At 41.7% G+C, this 16,209-nt stretch overlaps 1 protein-coding gene across 1 annotated transcript in view; it reads right to left on the reverse strand.

Moving 5' to 3' along the window:
• Nup160 (nucleoporin 160) overlaps window positions 1-16,209 on the reverse strand; it is a 57,186-nt gene that overhangs the window by 14,894 nt on the left and 26,083 nt on the right. Inside the window, exons 16-27 of the mRNA XM_042676107.1 lie at window positions 16,050-16,177; window positions 15,797-15,957; window positions 14,152-14,285; window positions 11,274-11,344; window positions 9,318-9,477; window positions 7,040-7,109; window positions 5,714-5,812; window positions 4,198-4,317; window positions 1,784-1,879; window positions 1,595-1,689; window positions 1,406-1,502; window positions 1,213-1,318 (exon numbers count right to left, since the gene is read on the reverse strand). Coding sequence (XP_042532041.1) covers window positions 1,213-1,318; window positions 1,406-1,502; window positions 1,595-1,689; window positions 1,784-1,879; window positions 4,198-4,317; window positions 5,714-5,812; window positions 7,040-7,109; window positions 9,318-9,477; window positions 11,274-11,344; window positions 14,152-14,285; window positions 15,797-15,957; window positions 16,050-16,177 — 1,337 coding nt within the window. The remainder of the gene's footprint in view (window positions 1-1,212; window positions 1,319-1,405; window positions 1,503-1,594; window positions 1,690-1,783; window positions 1,880-4,197; window positions 4,318-5,713; window positions 5,813-7,039; window positions 7,110-9,317; window positions 9,478-11,273; window positions 11,345-14,151; window positions 14,286-15,796; window positions 15,958-16,049; window positions 16,178-16,209) is intronic.

Below are 16,209 nucleotides of genomic sequence, written 5' to 3' on the forward strand. Positions count from 1 at the left end.
AAGCTCAGGGACAGTGCCTAGACCCTGAGTTCAAGACACTAGGACTGATACACAGACACATAAACACATAGACATACACATACGAGCGCACACACACACACACACACACACACACACACACACACACACACACACACACACACACACACAATTAAATGACTAGCCATGGTGGCCGACACCTATAGTTGCAGTTACTAGGGAGGTGGAAAATCATGGCTCAAGACCAGCCTGGGTAAAAAGTTAGCAAGACCCTAATTCAGCAAAAGGGCTGGGTGTGGTGGTGTGAACCTGTCATCATAGCATAGAAGGTCTAAATAGAAGAAGTGTGGTATAGGCCGGACCCAAGCAACAAACAGGGAGGCCCTGAGTTCAAGCCCCCATAATGTACTAGCACACAAGCAAAAACAAAAGACCACTATTATGACAGTTGGTAGTGTAAAAAAAAAAAAAATAGCATTTCATTTAAATTTTGAATACTAAATTAACTTGAAAATTGAATCCAAGATCAAGAAAAGAATATCCTTGTAAGAGACATTGGAAGTATTTTATGTGTTAAGTCATGGTAAATGTAACTTACCGTCAACAAAATTGGCAAGAATAGATTAGTAAATAGTGACAATGAGTTATAATAAGGCAGACAGGAGGAAGAGAGATAGGAAATGACACAGCAAAATAGATGAGTGCAAGTTGTCTGTAATGAAAAAGTCCAGTTTTCTTCATTATTGAATGAAAATATATACAGACTGCATCTCCTTAGCATCACCTGAAAATGCTCTAGCTGAGAGCAAGCACACGTCTTCCAAGCTAACAGGTGAAGCTAATTTACACAAGTTGGAAGTGGTGCTGTGGTTTAAGTGACACAGCATTAACCTAGAACACAACAAGGCTCAGGGATAGCACCCAGACCCTTCCTGAGTGGAAGCCCTGTAACTGACCAAAACAACAACAACAGAAAAGTAAATTTCAGTATGGGCTGGGAATATGTCTTTGTGGTAGAGAGCTTGCCTAGCATGCATGAAGCCCTTGGTTTGAGTCTTCAGTACCACATAAACAGAAAAGGCCAGAAGTAGCACTGTGGCTCAAGTGGTAGAGTGCTAGGACTGGCAAAAAAAAAAAAAGAATTACACAAGACCTCCCTCACAAACTGTATTGAAAAGTATGATTAAACTTATAAGGTTGTCCCTAACAACAAGTATTGGTTCAACTGCTTACCTTTTCGGTAATTGTGGCGATAGATATGGAAGGCATAGAGAAGTTCATAGTAATTGTGTGTCATAAGGTCCACAGCCCTAGCGCGTGACTCAATTATCCCCACAACCTAATGTAGGAGAAATCAATCAGAAAGTCAGCAGCAATCATGGCAACCACCAGTTATTTCTAGATACCAATGGACAGATAAAAATACCTCATTATGCAGATTAACATAGGGAAACTCTACAAGATCCTGTAGCTGTGAACGTTCACAAAGAATTACCACCAGCTGCCGTAAACAGTCTAACTGCCTGGAAGGAAAGAGAGGGAGATGAGGATGAATTGTCTTAGTGAGTTAAACAGGGCTGGTAAATTGCCTTCTCTAAAAACACTCTGAGATTACCTGCTGGAATCAGGAATCTGGGTTAAGGCCTCATATGCTTTGCTATTGTGACCCAAATCCAAATGATGTTTGAAAATGCATGTCCTTAAAGTAGCCTAAATTTGGATTAAATATCAAAAAAGAAGAGATATTAAAATACCACATCCACAACAAACTTCAGGAAAACAACCAGATTACACCTAGTTGTACCTGGCTTTTCCAGTCATCACCTGCTTCAGTTACTGCTGATGTAGCCAACTGTATAACTAATTCAGGCAAGCCAACAACATCGAGTAGACGTAAAACCTGAAGAGAAACAAATTTCCACTAAAATCAACATGGTAGTGACACTAGAAATTTTATTTTGGTTCTAGGTTAATTAGAAAGATAATCAGATAAAATCAAGATGAAATCAAGGGATTCTAGTTACTAGGAAAGCATATATTGGGAGGATCCAAGGCCAGAAGGGACCAAAAATAAGGAATAATAAGAACAGCCGGGTGCTGGTGGCTTACACCTATAATTTTAGTAACTCAGGAGTCTGAGATCTGAGGACCGTGGCTCAAAGTTAGCCCGAGCAGGAAAGTCTGTAAGACTTGTATCTCCAACTCATCACCAGAACACTGGAAGTGGAACTGTGGTTCAAGGTGATAAAGCGTTAGCCTTGATCAAAAGAGCTCAGCTCAGGGACAGCACCCAGGCCCTGAGTTCAAACCCCACAACTAACCAAAAAAAAAAAAAAAAGAGCATATCTCAACAAATAAGCCAAGTGTGGTGGTGCAATACCTATAATCTCAACTACTCAAGAGGCCACAGGTAGGATTGTAGTCTGAGACCTCATCAGAAAGAAAAAGAAAGCAGGGGCTGGGAAGGTGGCTCAGTGGTAGAGCACTTGCCTTGCATGCATGAGGCCCTGGGTTCGATTCCTCAGCACCACATAAGCAAAAAGAAAAAAAGCTGGAAGTGGCGCTGTGGCTCAAGTGGTAGAGTGCTAGCCTTGAGCTGAAGAGCTGAGGGACAGCGCCCAGGCCCAGAGTTCAGTCCCCACGACCGGACCCAAAAAAAAAAAAAAAGAAAGAAAAGAAAAAGAAAGCAAAAAAAGGCTAGTGGCGCCGGGTGCCAGTGACTCAGGCCTGTAATCCTAGCTACTCAGGAGGCTGAGATCTGAGGATCCTGGTTCAAAGCTAGCCTGGGCAGGAAAATCTGTGAGACTCTTATCTCCAATTAACCATCAGAAAACTGGAAGTGGTGTTATGGCTCAAGTGGTAGAACGCTCGCCTTGAACAGAAGAAGCTCAGGGATAGTGCCCAGGCCCTGAGTTCAAGCCCCAGGATTGGAAAAAAACAAACAAACTTGCTAGATGCTAGTAGCACATGCTTATAATCTACACAAGGGGTAGAGATCTGAGGATCAAGGTTCAAAGTCAGCCTGGACAGCAAAGTTTGTAAAATTCATTTCCAATAAACCAGCAAAAGGCTAGACTAGAAGTGTGACTCAAATAGTAGATAACAGCACCAGCCATATGAACTCATGTATGGAGCTGCAGTCAAATAGACACTGGCAGGCACTGGGGCTCACTGCTATAATTGTAGCTGCTCAGAAGGCTAAGATCTAAGGATCAAGGCTTGAAGCTAACGCAGGCAGGAAAGTTCATGAGAATTTTATCTCTGATTAACCACACACATATACTCTATCTCTCTCCCTCCCCAGAAATAGTGCTGTGGTTCAAGTGGTACAGAGCCATCCTTGAAGAAAAAAACATAAGGGACAGTGCCTAGGCCCCAAATTCAAACGTTACTACTGGCATACACATGACAACAACCAAAAATTGAGATGGGGGTATATGACTAGTCATACCTAGTGTCAAAAGCCTAGCGTCAAGTGATCCTTCCGCCTTAGCGCTGGATCTACAGGCACACACCACCATGCTTGGCATTTGAAGTAAATTTTAAAAAGCCACATTTTAAAGGTGAGTTTCATTAAAATTAAACTACATAATGTAAGGGTCTAACTCTTGCCCACGGGAAACAATGTATGCTAGCCTGGGCTACATAGTTGAGTTTGAAGGCAGCCTTGCCTACCTCCTAAAATAGGAAGAACCTATTTTAACAAACCTGAAACAGATTGACAATGACCCCAGGTAAAAGACCAAATGACAGACCACACACAACCCTGTGTTAGTGCATCCTAACTGATATCTTTTGTAAGAGTTGGTATTTCTCTAGGTAAATTTATTTTGGGTTTTTACTTGGAAGAACTTATTAAATTATTATAGTATTTTTCTTCAAAAATACTAAAGCAAAGATAGGTGCCAGTAGCTCACACCTGTAATCCTACTCCTACTCAGGAGGCTGAGATCTGAGGATTATGGTTCAAAGCCAGCCTGGGCAAAAAAGTCCATGGCTTTTATCAGAAAAAGCTGGAAGTGGCGCTGTGGCTCACGTGGTAGAGTGCTAGCCTTGAGCACAAAGAGGCTCAAGGACATTACCCTGTCTTAGAGTTCCAAGTTCTGGGACCAGAAAAAAAAAAACAACAAAACAAAAAACCAAAAACCAAACTAAACTAAAGCATTATATTTCAGATGCACAGGATGGTGTAAGAAAGGCCAAACCATGACATTTTACCTTATCATAATACTGTAGTCTGGGGGTAGACACAATATCCCCATCCTCTGAACGGATCAAGCGATCTAAGAATTCCTCTTTGCCCACTTCAGATGCTGCCTGACAGAAACATTCCAGAGCCTGCAGAAGTTAAAAAATACCAGGTGACTTACAACAGACTATTTCAATTCTAGGTGCTATAAATCAGAAGTTCAGGTGCTAAGGAAAACCAAAATGGAAACGAAATTATTTACGATAGTCTACTATAGTGACACTCATACTCTCACACATATGCACAATTTTTGCTACTTCTAAACTCTAATATATTATTTAGGATTTTTAACTTTTTTCATGTTTTAAGTGTAATTAACTAAAACAAACAAATAAACATTCCAGGTACAGTGATTTATGCCTGGAATCCTAACTACTTGGGAGTCTGAGGCAGGCTGGCTGCAAGTACAAGGTCAGCCTGCACAACTTAGCACGACCCTTGGGGCTGGGAAGTTGGCTCAGTGGTAGAGCGCTTGCCTTGCATGCTCAAGGCCCTGGGTTCGATTCCTCAGCACCACATAAACAAAAAGAAAAAAGCCGGAAGTGGTGCTGTGGCTCAAGTGGTAGAGTGCTAGCCTTGAGCTGAAGAGCTGAGGGACAGCGCCCAGGCCCAGAGTTCAGGCCCCAGGACCGGAAAAAAAAAAAAAAAAAAAAATTAAAAAAAACAACTTTGCACGACCCTATCACAAATTAAGATTTTTAAAAAGATGGTGAATAAACAGTTCAGAGGCACAGTGCTTGCACAGCATGTAAAAGACTCTGCATTCAATCCCCAGTGCTGCAAAAAAGGGTAAACTTTAATCAGAACATAACAAAAGAACTGTAGTAGCATGTGACACAGAATTTGGGGTGGCAGGTCACAGTCCTCTGTGAAAGTTTTTGAGCTTTTCTGTATGTTTGAAAATGTACAAAGTTACTAGGAACAAGGAAAAAATGTGAACAGTCATGCAGGGAAAAAAATCTGTATAAACAAGAAGATATAATGGAAAACAATGACTAAAAATGCCATTTATAAAAATGCAACCTCACAAACACATGCTTGGGACAGATTTTAACATCTTATCTTCCTATGCTGTAATTAAACATTAAGTACAAGAAGCCAGATTGTCCTGACATGTAAATTACATCCTTTACTGGACCTCATAGAAAGCTTTTTCTTGGTGGTGGTGGTCAAGTAGGGCTTGGGTGCTGTCCCTGAGCTTTTGCACTCAAGGCCAGTGCTCTACCAATTTAAGCCACAGCTTAAAACCTCTGGTTTTCTGGTGATTAACTGGAGAGTCTCGTGGAATTTCCTGCCTGGGTTGGTTTTGAACTGCGATCCTCAGATCTCAGCCTCCAGAGTAGCTAAGATTACAAGCGTGACCCACTAGTACACACCCATACAATGGTTTTTGTCCTCCACAAGACTCTGCTTCCACTTTGTGCAATTTAGTTAACAGATGTCAAGTATCCTTGATACATTTATTTACCAGTCAATGCATATTACCTTCTGTCCTTCTCCTGTAACTAGGTAACACCGGCCCAGCATAAATCGACAGGAACCAACGTTGACTTGACACCAAGGGTGTAGCAGTTGAATATAATCCTTAAAAGCATAAAAGGAACTTTCTGGTTAGAAAATACACTTTTAAAAAAAAACAAAAACTAGGGGCTGGGAAGGTGGCTCAGTGGTAGAGCGCTTGCCTTGCATGCATGAGGCCCTGGGTTCGATTCCTCAGCACCACATAAGCAAAAAGAAAAAAGCTGGAAGTAGTGCTGTGGCTCAAGTGGTAGAGTGCTAGCCTTGAGCTGAAGAGCTGAGGGACAGCACCCAGGCCCAGAGTTCAGGCCCCACGACCGAACCCCCCCCCCCCAAAAAAAAACCAAAACCAAAAAAACCCAACAAAACCACGTGTTCCATAATGCTCTTTTTTTAAATGTTCAGAAGAGTTAAGTTGGTTATATTAAGGTTAATGATCGACAGGGGCTAAGGAGAAGGAAAACTGGGGAGTAACTGCTAATAGGTACGAGGTGGCTTTTTGGAATAATGAAAAAAGTTATAGAACTACACAGTAGTGACAAATCAACAACAAAAACGTTAAGTGGACCTCCTTAGAAAACTGGTTTCCAGCTGAGTGCTGGTGGTTTTGCCTATAATCCTAACTTCTAGGAAACTGAGACCTGAGGATCACAATTTTAAGTAAGCCTGGTCAAGAAAGTCCATGAGACTCTTCATCTCCAATTATCCACCAAAAGTAAGAAGTAAAGCTGTGGCTCAGGTGGTAGAGTGCCAGCCTTGAGTGAAACAGCTAAGGAATAGGACTTAAGCCCTGAGTTCAAATCTCAGGACCATAACATACATACAAAAAAGTAGATAAGGGCTGGGAAGGTGGCTCAGTGGTAGAGCGCTTGCCTTGCATGCATGAGGCCCTGGGTTCGATTCCTCAGCACCACATAAGCAGGAAAAAAAAAGCCGGAAGTGGCGCTGTGGCTCAAGTGGTAGCCTTGAGCTGAAGAGCTGAGGGACAGCACCCAGGCCCGGAGTTCAGGCCCACGACCCGACCCAGAAGAAAAACAAACAAACAAACAGTAGATAAAAGAATGGGAATGTGGCTTAGTGGTAGAGTGCTTGCCTAGCACACACTGGATTAGATTCTTCAGTACCAAATAAACAGAAAAAGCCGGAAGTGGAACTGTGGCTAAAGTGGAGTGCTAGCCTTGAGCAAAAAGCTCAGGGACAGTGATCAGGCCCTGAGTTCAAGCTCCAGGTCTGGCAAAAAAAAAAGAAAAGAAAAAAAGAATGATTATACTTGAAATGTTCAACATAACTCACCTGCAGTTGTACATACTGGCAATTTCCCATCAAACATTCTAGGAAGAGACAACCAGGATTGCTAGGCCATCTAGTCACTCAATAAGGAAATTTGTTTTACATTTTTTGGTGAAGTTTGTGTGTGTGTGTGTGTGTGTGTTATTAAGTGACAAACTCAAAACAGTCCATGAAACAGTATAAAAAAAGAAACAAGTGCCAGGCCCAGCAGCTTACCAGCTGTAATCCTAGCTACCACCAAAAAAAAAAAAAAAAGGGCTGGGAAGGTGGCTCAGTGGTAGAGCGCTTGCCTTGCATGCCTGAGGCCCTGGGTTCAATTCCTCAGCACCACATAAGCAAAATGAAAAAAGTCGGAAGTGGTGCTGTGGCTCAAGTGGTAGAGCACTAGCCTTGAGCTGAAGAGCTGAGGGACAGCGCCCAGGCCCAGAGTTCAGGCCCCACAACCGGACCCCCCCAAAAAAAAAAAAAAAAAAAAAAAGAAAGAAAGAAAAGAAAAAAAAAGAAACAAGTGGTTGAGCACAGGTGGCTGTAATCCTAGCTACTCAGGAGGCTAAAACCAGAGATCTTGGTTCAAAGACAACCTGGGCAGGAAAGTCCATGTGACTCCTATCTCCAATCAAACACTAAAAAAAAGCCAGAAATGGAGCCATGGCTCAAATGGTAGAGCACTAGCGTTAAGTACAACAGTGCCCTGAGGTCAAGCTCCAGGATTGGCACATACAAAAAAGGGTGAAGGGTGGGTAGGGATTTGATTCAGTAGGGAACTCACCTAGCATACACAAGGCTCTGGGCTTTACCATCAAAAACAAAAAAAAAAACAAACAGCAAAAAAACATTCCCCATTATGAAAAAAATAAGAACATGTTTATTCCACATTACTACATAACTTCAGCATTAGACAAATCCAGTGAAAAGGCCATATAGCCATTTAACAGTTACTTTAGTCAATAAAAAAATGAATATAAATGATGGTCATAGCCGGGCGCCGGTGGCTCACGCCTATAATCCTAGGTACTCAGGAGGCTGAGATCTGAGGATCACGGTTCAAAGCCAGCCCGGGCAGAAAAGACTGTGAGACTCCTATGTCCAATAAACCACTAGAAAACTAGAAGTGACTCTGTGGCTCAAGTGGTAGAATGCTCGCCTTGAGCTGAAGAGTGCAGGGACAGTGCCAAGCCCAGAGTTCAAGTCCCACGACCGACCAAAAAAAAAAAGATGGTCATCCCTTAAGATTATATGACTTAAGTTTTGTCTTGGTATAATTACATGCTACATCTGTATAATGATGAAATCACCTCATAACATTCCTGAGGATATATTATATATATTATATAAAAAGATATATAATGAAATTATGTGTCTCATTATTAAGCAATGCATAATTGTATAACATGAGTTGTCACTCAAACTTCAAACTCAATTCATGATGGCAAAACGCATGGGTATCAGGGCCATTCTATTTCCAGTGGTACACTGCAGATAAATACTGCTGCTGATAGGGGATGAACGGCATGTAACACAATGCCTAGTATATAGAGTCACTCAGTAAATATTTGTTGAGTATCTTACATCTATAATTGTAGCTGTTCAGGAGGCTGAGATCTGAAGATGGCAGTTTGAAGTTAACTTAGGCAGGAAAGTCCCTGCTATATTCTTTTTTTTTTTTGGTCGGTCATGGGGCTTGAACTCTGGGACTGGGCGCTGTCCCTCAACTCTTCAGCTCAAGGCGAGCGCTCTACCACTTGAGCTATAGCGCCACTTCTGGTTTTCTAGTGGTTTATTGGAGATAGGAGTCTCATGGTCTTTCCTGCCCGGGCTGGCTTTGAACCGCGATCCTCAGATCTCAGCCTCCTGAGTAGCTAGGATTACAGGTGTGAGCCACCAGTGCCTGGCTCCCACTATATTCTTATCTTCAGTTAAACACCAAAAAGCCAGAAGTGGAGGAGTTGCTCAAATGGTAGAGTACCAGCCTTGAGCAAAACTGCTAAACAAGAACTTGTGGCACTGAGTTCAAGTTTCAGTACTGGTGCACACATTATCATCATCTATTGTTAAGGGGTAGGCACTCACACACTAGAATCTTCATTTCCTGGCTGGGGGTTTAGTTAGGTGAGAGAAATTGTCTAGCATGTATGACCTCCTTGGGTTTGGTCTTTAGCACTGAAGAAGAAAAAAATCTCAACAAGCAAAAATAAAAATACTTCATACAACAGCAGAATAGTAACCTTAGACTATTTAGACAGAAGTATGCTTGGTAAGTGACTTTTAAACAAAAGGATACAAAAGTTGCAATAAATAATTGGTAACTGCAGAAATCATTTCAGGCCAATTCAATCCAGTTTGGCTCAGAGGTGCCTTTGGTTGAGAGAAGAGATGAGCTATAATGTGTTTTCTTGCAACTTCTTGGAAGAATAACTCCATAATTGTCTGAGGGCTAGAAACTTAAAAGGAAAAGTTACAATCACAACCTTGTGATGGTAATGTCAACTTTTAATTCAGATTGTCTATTTTATTTAATTCATTTTATGCTGATAATAAAGAACATGGACCACTTCAACAAACAATGCATCATGGCTATTTCAGTAGCAATAAAAATAAAAACAGTAAACTGGGAAATACTGTACAAATGCATTGAAAAAACTACTTATATCAACATTGTAAGTCATTCTTTTCACAGATCTGACCTACCTAAGTGCCTTCTTTAGGAACTCTACAATAAATAGTCCCCAAAATCCTAGTATGACATGATACAAAATAAGTTCTCTAAAAAAATGGGTTACAAGAGACTGGGAATGTGATGTAGTAGTAGAGTGCTTGCCTAGCATGCATGAAGCCCCGGGTTTGATTCCTCAGTACCTCATATACAGAAAAAGCTGGAAGTCGGGCTGGGAAGGTGGCTCAGTGGTAGAGTGCTTGCCTTGCATGCATGAGGCCCTGGGTTCAATTCCTCAGCACCACATAAGCAGAAAAAAAAAAAAGCCGGAAATAGCACTGTGGCCCAAGTGGTAGAGTGCTAGCCTTGAGCTGAAGAGCTGAGGGACAGAGCCCAGACCCAGAGTTCAGGCCCACGACCGAACCCCTCCACTCCCCCCCCCCCCCCAAAAAAAAAAGAAAAAGAAAAAGCTGGAAGTTGTACTGTGGCTCAAGTGGTAGAGTGCTAGCCTTGAGCAAAAGAAGCAGTTCCCAGGAGAGTATCCAGGCCCTGAGTTCAGGCTCCAGATAAAAAAATTAAATTAAATTAAATTTAAAAAAAAAAAAGAAAAAGGGTTTCAAATGTGAAAGAGTCTCTTTACAAAAACTACCATGTTCTTGGTACATCGTTTTGTTGAGTTCATAACTACAGACTCAAAAGACGGAAGGCTGGGAATATGGCTCAGTAGTAGAGTGCTTGCCTTGCATGCATGAGGCCCTGGGTTCGATTTCTCAGCACCACATAAGTAGAAAAAGTTGGAAGTGGTGCTGTGCCTCAAGTGGTAGAGCGCTAGCCTTGAGCTGAAGAGCTGAGGGACAGCGCCCAGGCCCAGAATTCAGGCCCCACAACTGACCAAAAAAAACAAAAACAAAAACAAAACAAAAAAACTTAGTGAGAACTGAGCACCAGTGGCTCATGTATGTAATCCTAGCCATAGAGGAGGCTGAGACCTGAGAATCAAGGTTCGAAGTCAGCCTGCATAGTGAGAGTCTGGGAGATTCCAATTAGCCAGAAGTGGAGCGATAGACTACTAGCCTTGAGCAAAAAAGCTCAGGGACAGGACCCAGGTCCTGAGCTGAAGCCCCAATATTGGCACAAAAAAAAAAAACAAACCAAAACAAGCAAACAAATACCTCAGTAAAGGCAACTTAAATGACAGACTCTTAGGACTTTTATCCTTAGCAGTCCTAAATTCCTTTCGAAAAGCTTTCATTCTTTACATGAAGAAATGTATGTGGGAAAACACCCTTAATTTATGCCTGATGTGGTAGCATACCTTCACAGTCTTATTGCCAACCACAGGTCTCAGGCCACAGCTTGGCATGCCCACCTCAAGTGAAAGCCAAGCGCACAGCCTCCATTTCCGTACCACGTGTGGCAAAAGTACTTGAATAAAAGTAGAAGGAACCCCCAAATCAAAAGCTCACTCCTGGGACTAGGAATATGGCTTAGTGGTAGAGTGCTTGTCTAGCAGGGTTCAATTCCTTGGTACCACATAAACAAAACAATAAACAAAATTAAGGGAAAAACAAAAAGATTCCTTACCTAACTTGTTTGCCATTAAAGCACCAGAGTCTGTTAGTTCCAGTACTGATAAGTGTTGGAGATTAGACTCTCTGTGAGAAAAGACAGTTTAATAAATTCTCCAAAGTTAAACTAGCATTATGCCCACAAGTTACCCTATTTTTGCCAAGAACACTACCTATATAGAACAGCACCAAAGACACAAAGAAATAACTGGGAAACAGGATTTAGATTTGTGGCCTATCCTATCTCTTCGTGACCCTCTCTCATGTCTGCAAACATAGCTACTCAGGAGTCTCAGATATGGAGGATCACAGTTCAAAACCAATCCAGGAAGAAAGTTTGTAAGACTCCATCTCAACCAATGGTTGAGCAGGGTTGTGCAAGTCTGTAATCCTAGTTATGGGGAAATCATACTAGCAGGGCACAGTGGCCCATGCCGGTCATCTCAAGTGACATGAAGGATGCACAAGTGGGAGGATCAGCCTAGGCCGGTGCCCTGAGCACTGTATCTCAACAGTAACCGCTGTGGCTGGGAAGGTGGCTTAGCGGTAGAGTGCTTGCATAAACAGAAAAGGCTGGAAGTCTAAGCAGAAAAAGCTGCAAGTGGTGCTGTGGCTCAAGTGGTAGAGAGCATTCACCTTGAGCTGAAGAGCTGAGGGGCAGCGCCCAGACTGAGTTCAAGCCCCACAACTGACCAAAAAAAAAAAAAAAAAAAGCTGGAAGTGGCACTGTGGCTCAAGTGGTAGAGTGCTAGCCTTGAGCATAAGAAGCTCAGGGACAGTGCTCAAGCCCTGAGTTCAAGCCCCAGGGCTGGCAAAAAAAAAAAAAAAAAGCAAAAAAGCCATTAAAAAAAAAGGCAAAAAATAGCTTACATAGTAGAGAGCTTACCTAGTAAACATGAGCCCATGAGTTCAATTGCCTGTACTGTCAGAAACAAACAACACAAAAATAGAAGAGAAAAAAAGGAAAGGGGCTGGGAAAGTGGCTCAGTGGGAAGGTGGCTTGCCTTGCATGCCTGAGGCCCTGGGTTCGATTCCTCAGCACCACATAAGCAAAAAGAAAAAAGCTGGAAGTGGCGCTGTGGCTCAAGTGGTAGAGCGCTAGCCTTGAGCTGAAGAGCTGAGGGACAGCACCCAGGCCCAGAGTTCAGACCCCACAACCGGACTCCCAAAAAATAAAAGAAATGGAGTCTCAGTCTTTTAAAAAAAAAAAGAAAAAAAAAAGAAAAAAAGGAAAAAAAATTCATGGTTTACAACAATCTCTTCCAGCACTCAGGTAACTGTGTAAGAGGACCATGAGTTTAAAGCCTTCCCTACACAGTGCAACAACAGTTATGTCTCCGAAGTAGAGCTGTGGCTCAAGTGGTAGAGCACTAGTTCAGGGACAGCACCTAGGCTCTCAGTTCAAGATCCAGTACTGGCACAAAAGAAAAAAAAAAAAAGGAAAAAAGAATATCAACAACAACAACCAAAAACAAACAAACAAACAAACACATCAAAAACCAAAAAATGAAAGGATGTTTCAAAAATAAAAGTACAAAAAAGCTCAGAACAAATCCCAACAAATCCCAATAACCCTCCTCCAAAATCTCAGGCTTTTTTTCTTTCAATTATTTTCCAGATAGGTTCTTTTGTTTTTGACTATGGCTCATCTTAGACTTTGAGCTTTCTGCCTATGCCTCATGTGTAGCTGTGACCACAAGCACATACCACAATATTCAGTTGATTGACTGAGACAGGGTCTTGCTAACTTTTTACCTGGATTGACCTTAAATGTTATCTTCCCAATCTTTGCCTCTTGAGTTTCTGAGATTACAGGAATGTACCACCACACCCAGTTAGCCAACTTTTAATCACTAGCACAGGATTTTGTGTATAATTGAACTTCCCCTTCAGCTTCATCTTACTTTTTGGCCTTCAATATAATTTATCTATACCTTATAGACACAAAATATGTAGCATATATATATATATATATATATATATATATATATATATATACACACACACACACACACACATATAATTCGAAAAGCTCTCTGAATCTTAAAAGGAAAATTATTTACAGCATAATGTAGACTTTTTATTTGGTGTTGCTGAAGATTTAATCTAGGGCTCTGTATATACTAGGTGAGTATTTATCTCCAGCCCTTAGAAAGTACTATATAAAAGAGCCAAGCACTGGTGGCTCACGCTTGTAATCTTAGCTTCTCAGGAGGCTGAGATCTGAGGACTGTGTTTTTTTTTTTTTTGGGGGGGGGGGGGCAGGGGGGTCCGGTCATGGTGCCTGAACTCTGGGCCTGGGCACTGTCCAGCAGCTCTTTAGCTCAAGGCTAGCGCTCTACCACTTGAGCCACAGCGCCACTTCCGGCTTTTTTTCTTTTTGCTTATGTGGTGCTGAGGAATCGAACCCAGGGCCTCAGGCATGCAAGGCAAGTGCTCTACCACTGAGCCACCTTCCCAGCCCCTGAGGACTGTAGTTTGAAGTCAGCTCAGGCAGAAAAGTTCAAGACTTATCTTTGATTAACCACCAAAAAGCCAGAAGTAAAGTTGTAGTTCAAGTAGTAGTATATTAGCCTTTACGAAAAAGAAAAAAAAAGAGGGGGTTGAAAGGTAGCTCAGTGGTAGAGTGCACGAGGCCCTGGGTTCCATTCCTCAGCACCACATAAGCAGAAAAAGTGGAAGTGGCGCTGTGGCTCAAGTGGTAGAGTGCTAGCCCTGAGCTGAAGAGCTGAGGGACAGCACCCAGGCCCAAAGGTCAGGCCCCACAACAGACAAAAAAAAAAAAAATTAAGGGTCTGGATTCCATCTCCAATAAATACCCCCACACATAAATTAAACTATAGGGAAAAAACCCTCAGAATATATTTTACAAATATTAGGATAGTGAAACTCACAGTGTGTCAACTGGAACGTCTGTTGCCAAGGACTGACTAGCCCATTTAATGAGGTGATAAGATAAGAGCAGGGGAGCTGTTCGATGCAGAAGGTCTTGTTGAGCTTGAAATAGCTGACCAGCTCCCAGAATTGCCTATACATGACAGGTGAGAAGATAAGCAATATAAATAGTAAATGGTAATACACAAGGCTCAAATAGAGTAAAGTAAAAGTTTCCAAGGGCACAAAACTATCAAAGTACCTCACATATTACATTTTGGGATAGCAACTGGCAAAACATATCCCCAAACAGCCAAAAAATTAAAAAACAGGCAGCACAAAATCACTAATTCATGGAAACTGATGTAAAAAGAAACTTTATTGGTCTGTGGTATGATGTACACACTTGCCATCCCGCCTGCTTGGGAGGTAGAGGCAGGAGGATTTCATGTTTCAAGTCAGTCTGGGGAAAGATAGTAGGCAGACCCTATCTCAAAAACAAAATGTAAATGAAAGAGCTGGGACATAGCTTATGTGGTACAGTGTTTGCCTAGCATGTGCAAAGTCTTGGGTTCTATCCCCAACATTTGAAAGAAAAAGTCTGCATAGAACACAAATATATGCTGACGTGTAAAAAGTGGTATTTTGGGTAACCAAAATGATGAATTCTTCTGCTTCCATATTCTGCAGTGGTTCCACAATGAACCTTTATTTACATCTACCATGTTTAAGAGTTAACCCAAGTGACAAACTCTCAGGACAGGTTCCTGTTTCTTTTTGGTGGTCATAGATTATCTTTCTAAAAGCTTTTTCTATTTTTGCCTAAAATCCTACTATTGTATTTGAGTTATGAAATTCTGATCTAAACATATACATATTTACAGAAGCCCTAGAGGCCTATTGGTTCTTTGCACATTGGCGTGAATGTGCTTCTGTGCCAGGCTTGAATGAGGTATGTGAGTTAGAAACAAATGGGGTATGGGGCCGAGTTCAGTCCTCAGCACTGGGGTGAAGAGGGACAAACGGCTTGACTACCATGGGCAGAAAGAAAAGTTTTAGCATAAAACTCTCAAGACATGGGGAGATAAGGAAACTTGATGGTAAGATAGGTGATCTGAGAACAGGAGAAAAGGAAACACAGAATGCAGTTGGGTAGACCACAGAGGAAAACTGCTAACATCAAAACTGTGTTCAGGTAAGCCTTGTCCTATAGAAAGAAGTTTCTTTTTTACATCTTTACCATGTACTCTAAAGGAAAGCCTGCTACTGTATCCAACATAGTACTAATCAGCATCAGGCAAGGTAGCACATACTTGTAACCCTAGCACTTGGGAAGTGGAGGCAAGAGGATTTAGTCTGAGGCCAGTCTAACTACACTGCATGGCTACACAGCTAGATATAGTCTCAAAAACCCTGAAGTGGTACAGCTAATCTGAGAAAAATCTGCATTTCTATACAAATACTAACAGTAACTAGCTTCACCTATGTTCATAATCTATAATCTTAGATTATCTTTATTCATACTTAACAAATATTTATAGGTTACCTAGTTAGGGTAAGCATGGGATTAAGTTAGGGAAAGTCTTGGGAGTGATATATCGCTGAGTCCCTGTAGGTCTGTACCAAATTTCAGATTTTACCAGTTTTTCGTCAAGTAGCACTTACTGCATCTCCTATCCTCATTAACAGCTGCTGTAAAATCAGGAGGTCTCGACAGATCAGGAAACGGGTACTGGCAATTTTATACACGCCTTTGCAGACAATGTGCCCTGCTGTGTTACTACCATAGAGCTGGGAAAGATTCATACGGACATTCAAAGGCTGGGCTACAACAAGAAAAAGGAAAAGAAAAAGTTAGAGTTAAATATATCACTGTCATCTCTAAGTCAAGAAATACTGTTATTGTTTTGTCATTTACCTGGGTTGAATCCCTTTTCCATTTCTGCTTCTGTTTCATAATCCATTTCCCGTATAAGAAGTCCAATAGCATGGACTGGGTTACGAATCTCTTGCAGTTTACTACAGATATCTTCCATCACATTTTCTCTATAAACAGGATTAGAACACTGATCACCACT

This window comes from Dipodomys spectabilis, unplaced genomic scaffold (assembly GCF_019054845.1).
Source record: "Dipodomys spectabilis isolate Male_0828 unplaced genomic scaffold, ASM1905484v1 ptg000030l, whole genome shotgun sequence".
Taxonomy (NCBI): Eukaryota; Metazoa; Chordata; class Mammalia; order Rodentia; family Heteromyidae; genus Dipodomys; species Dipodomys spectabilis.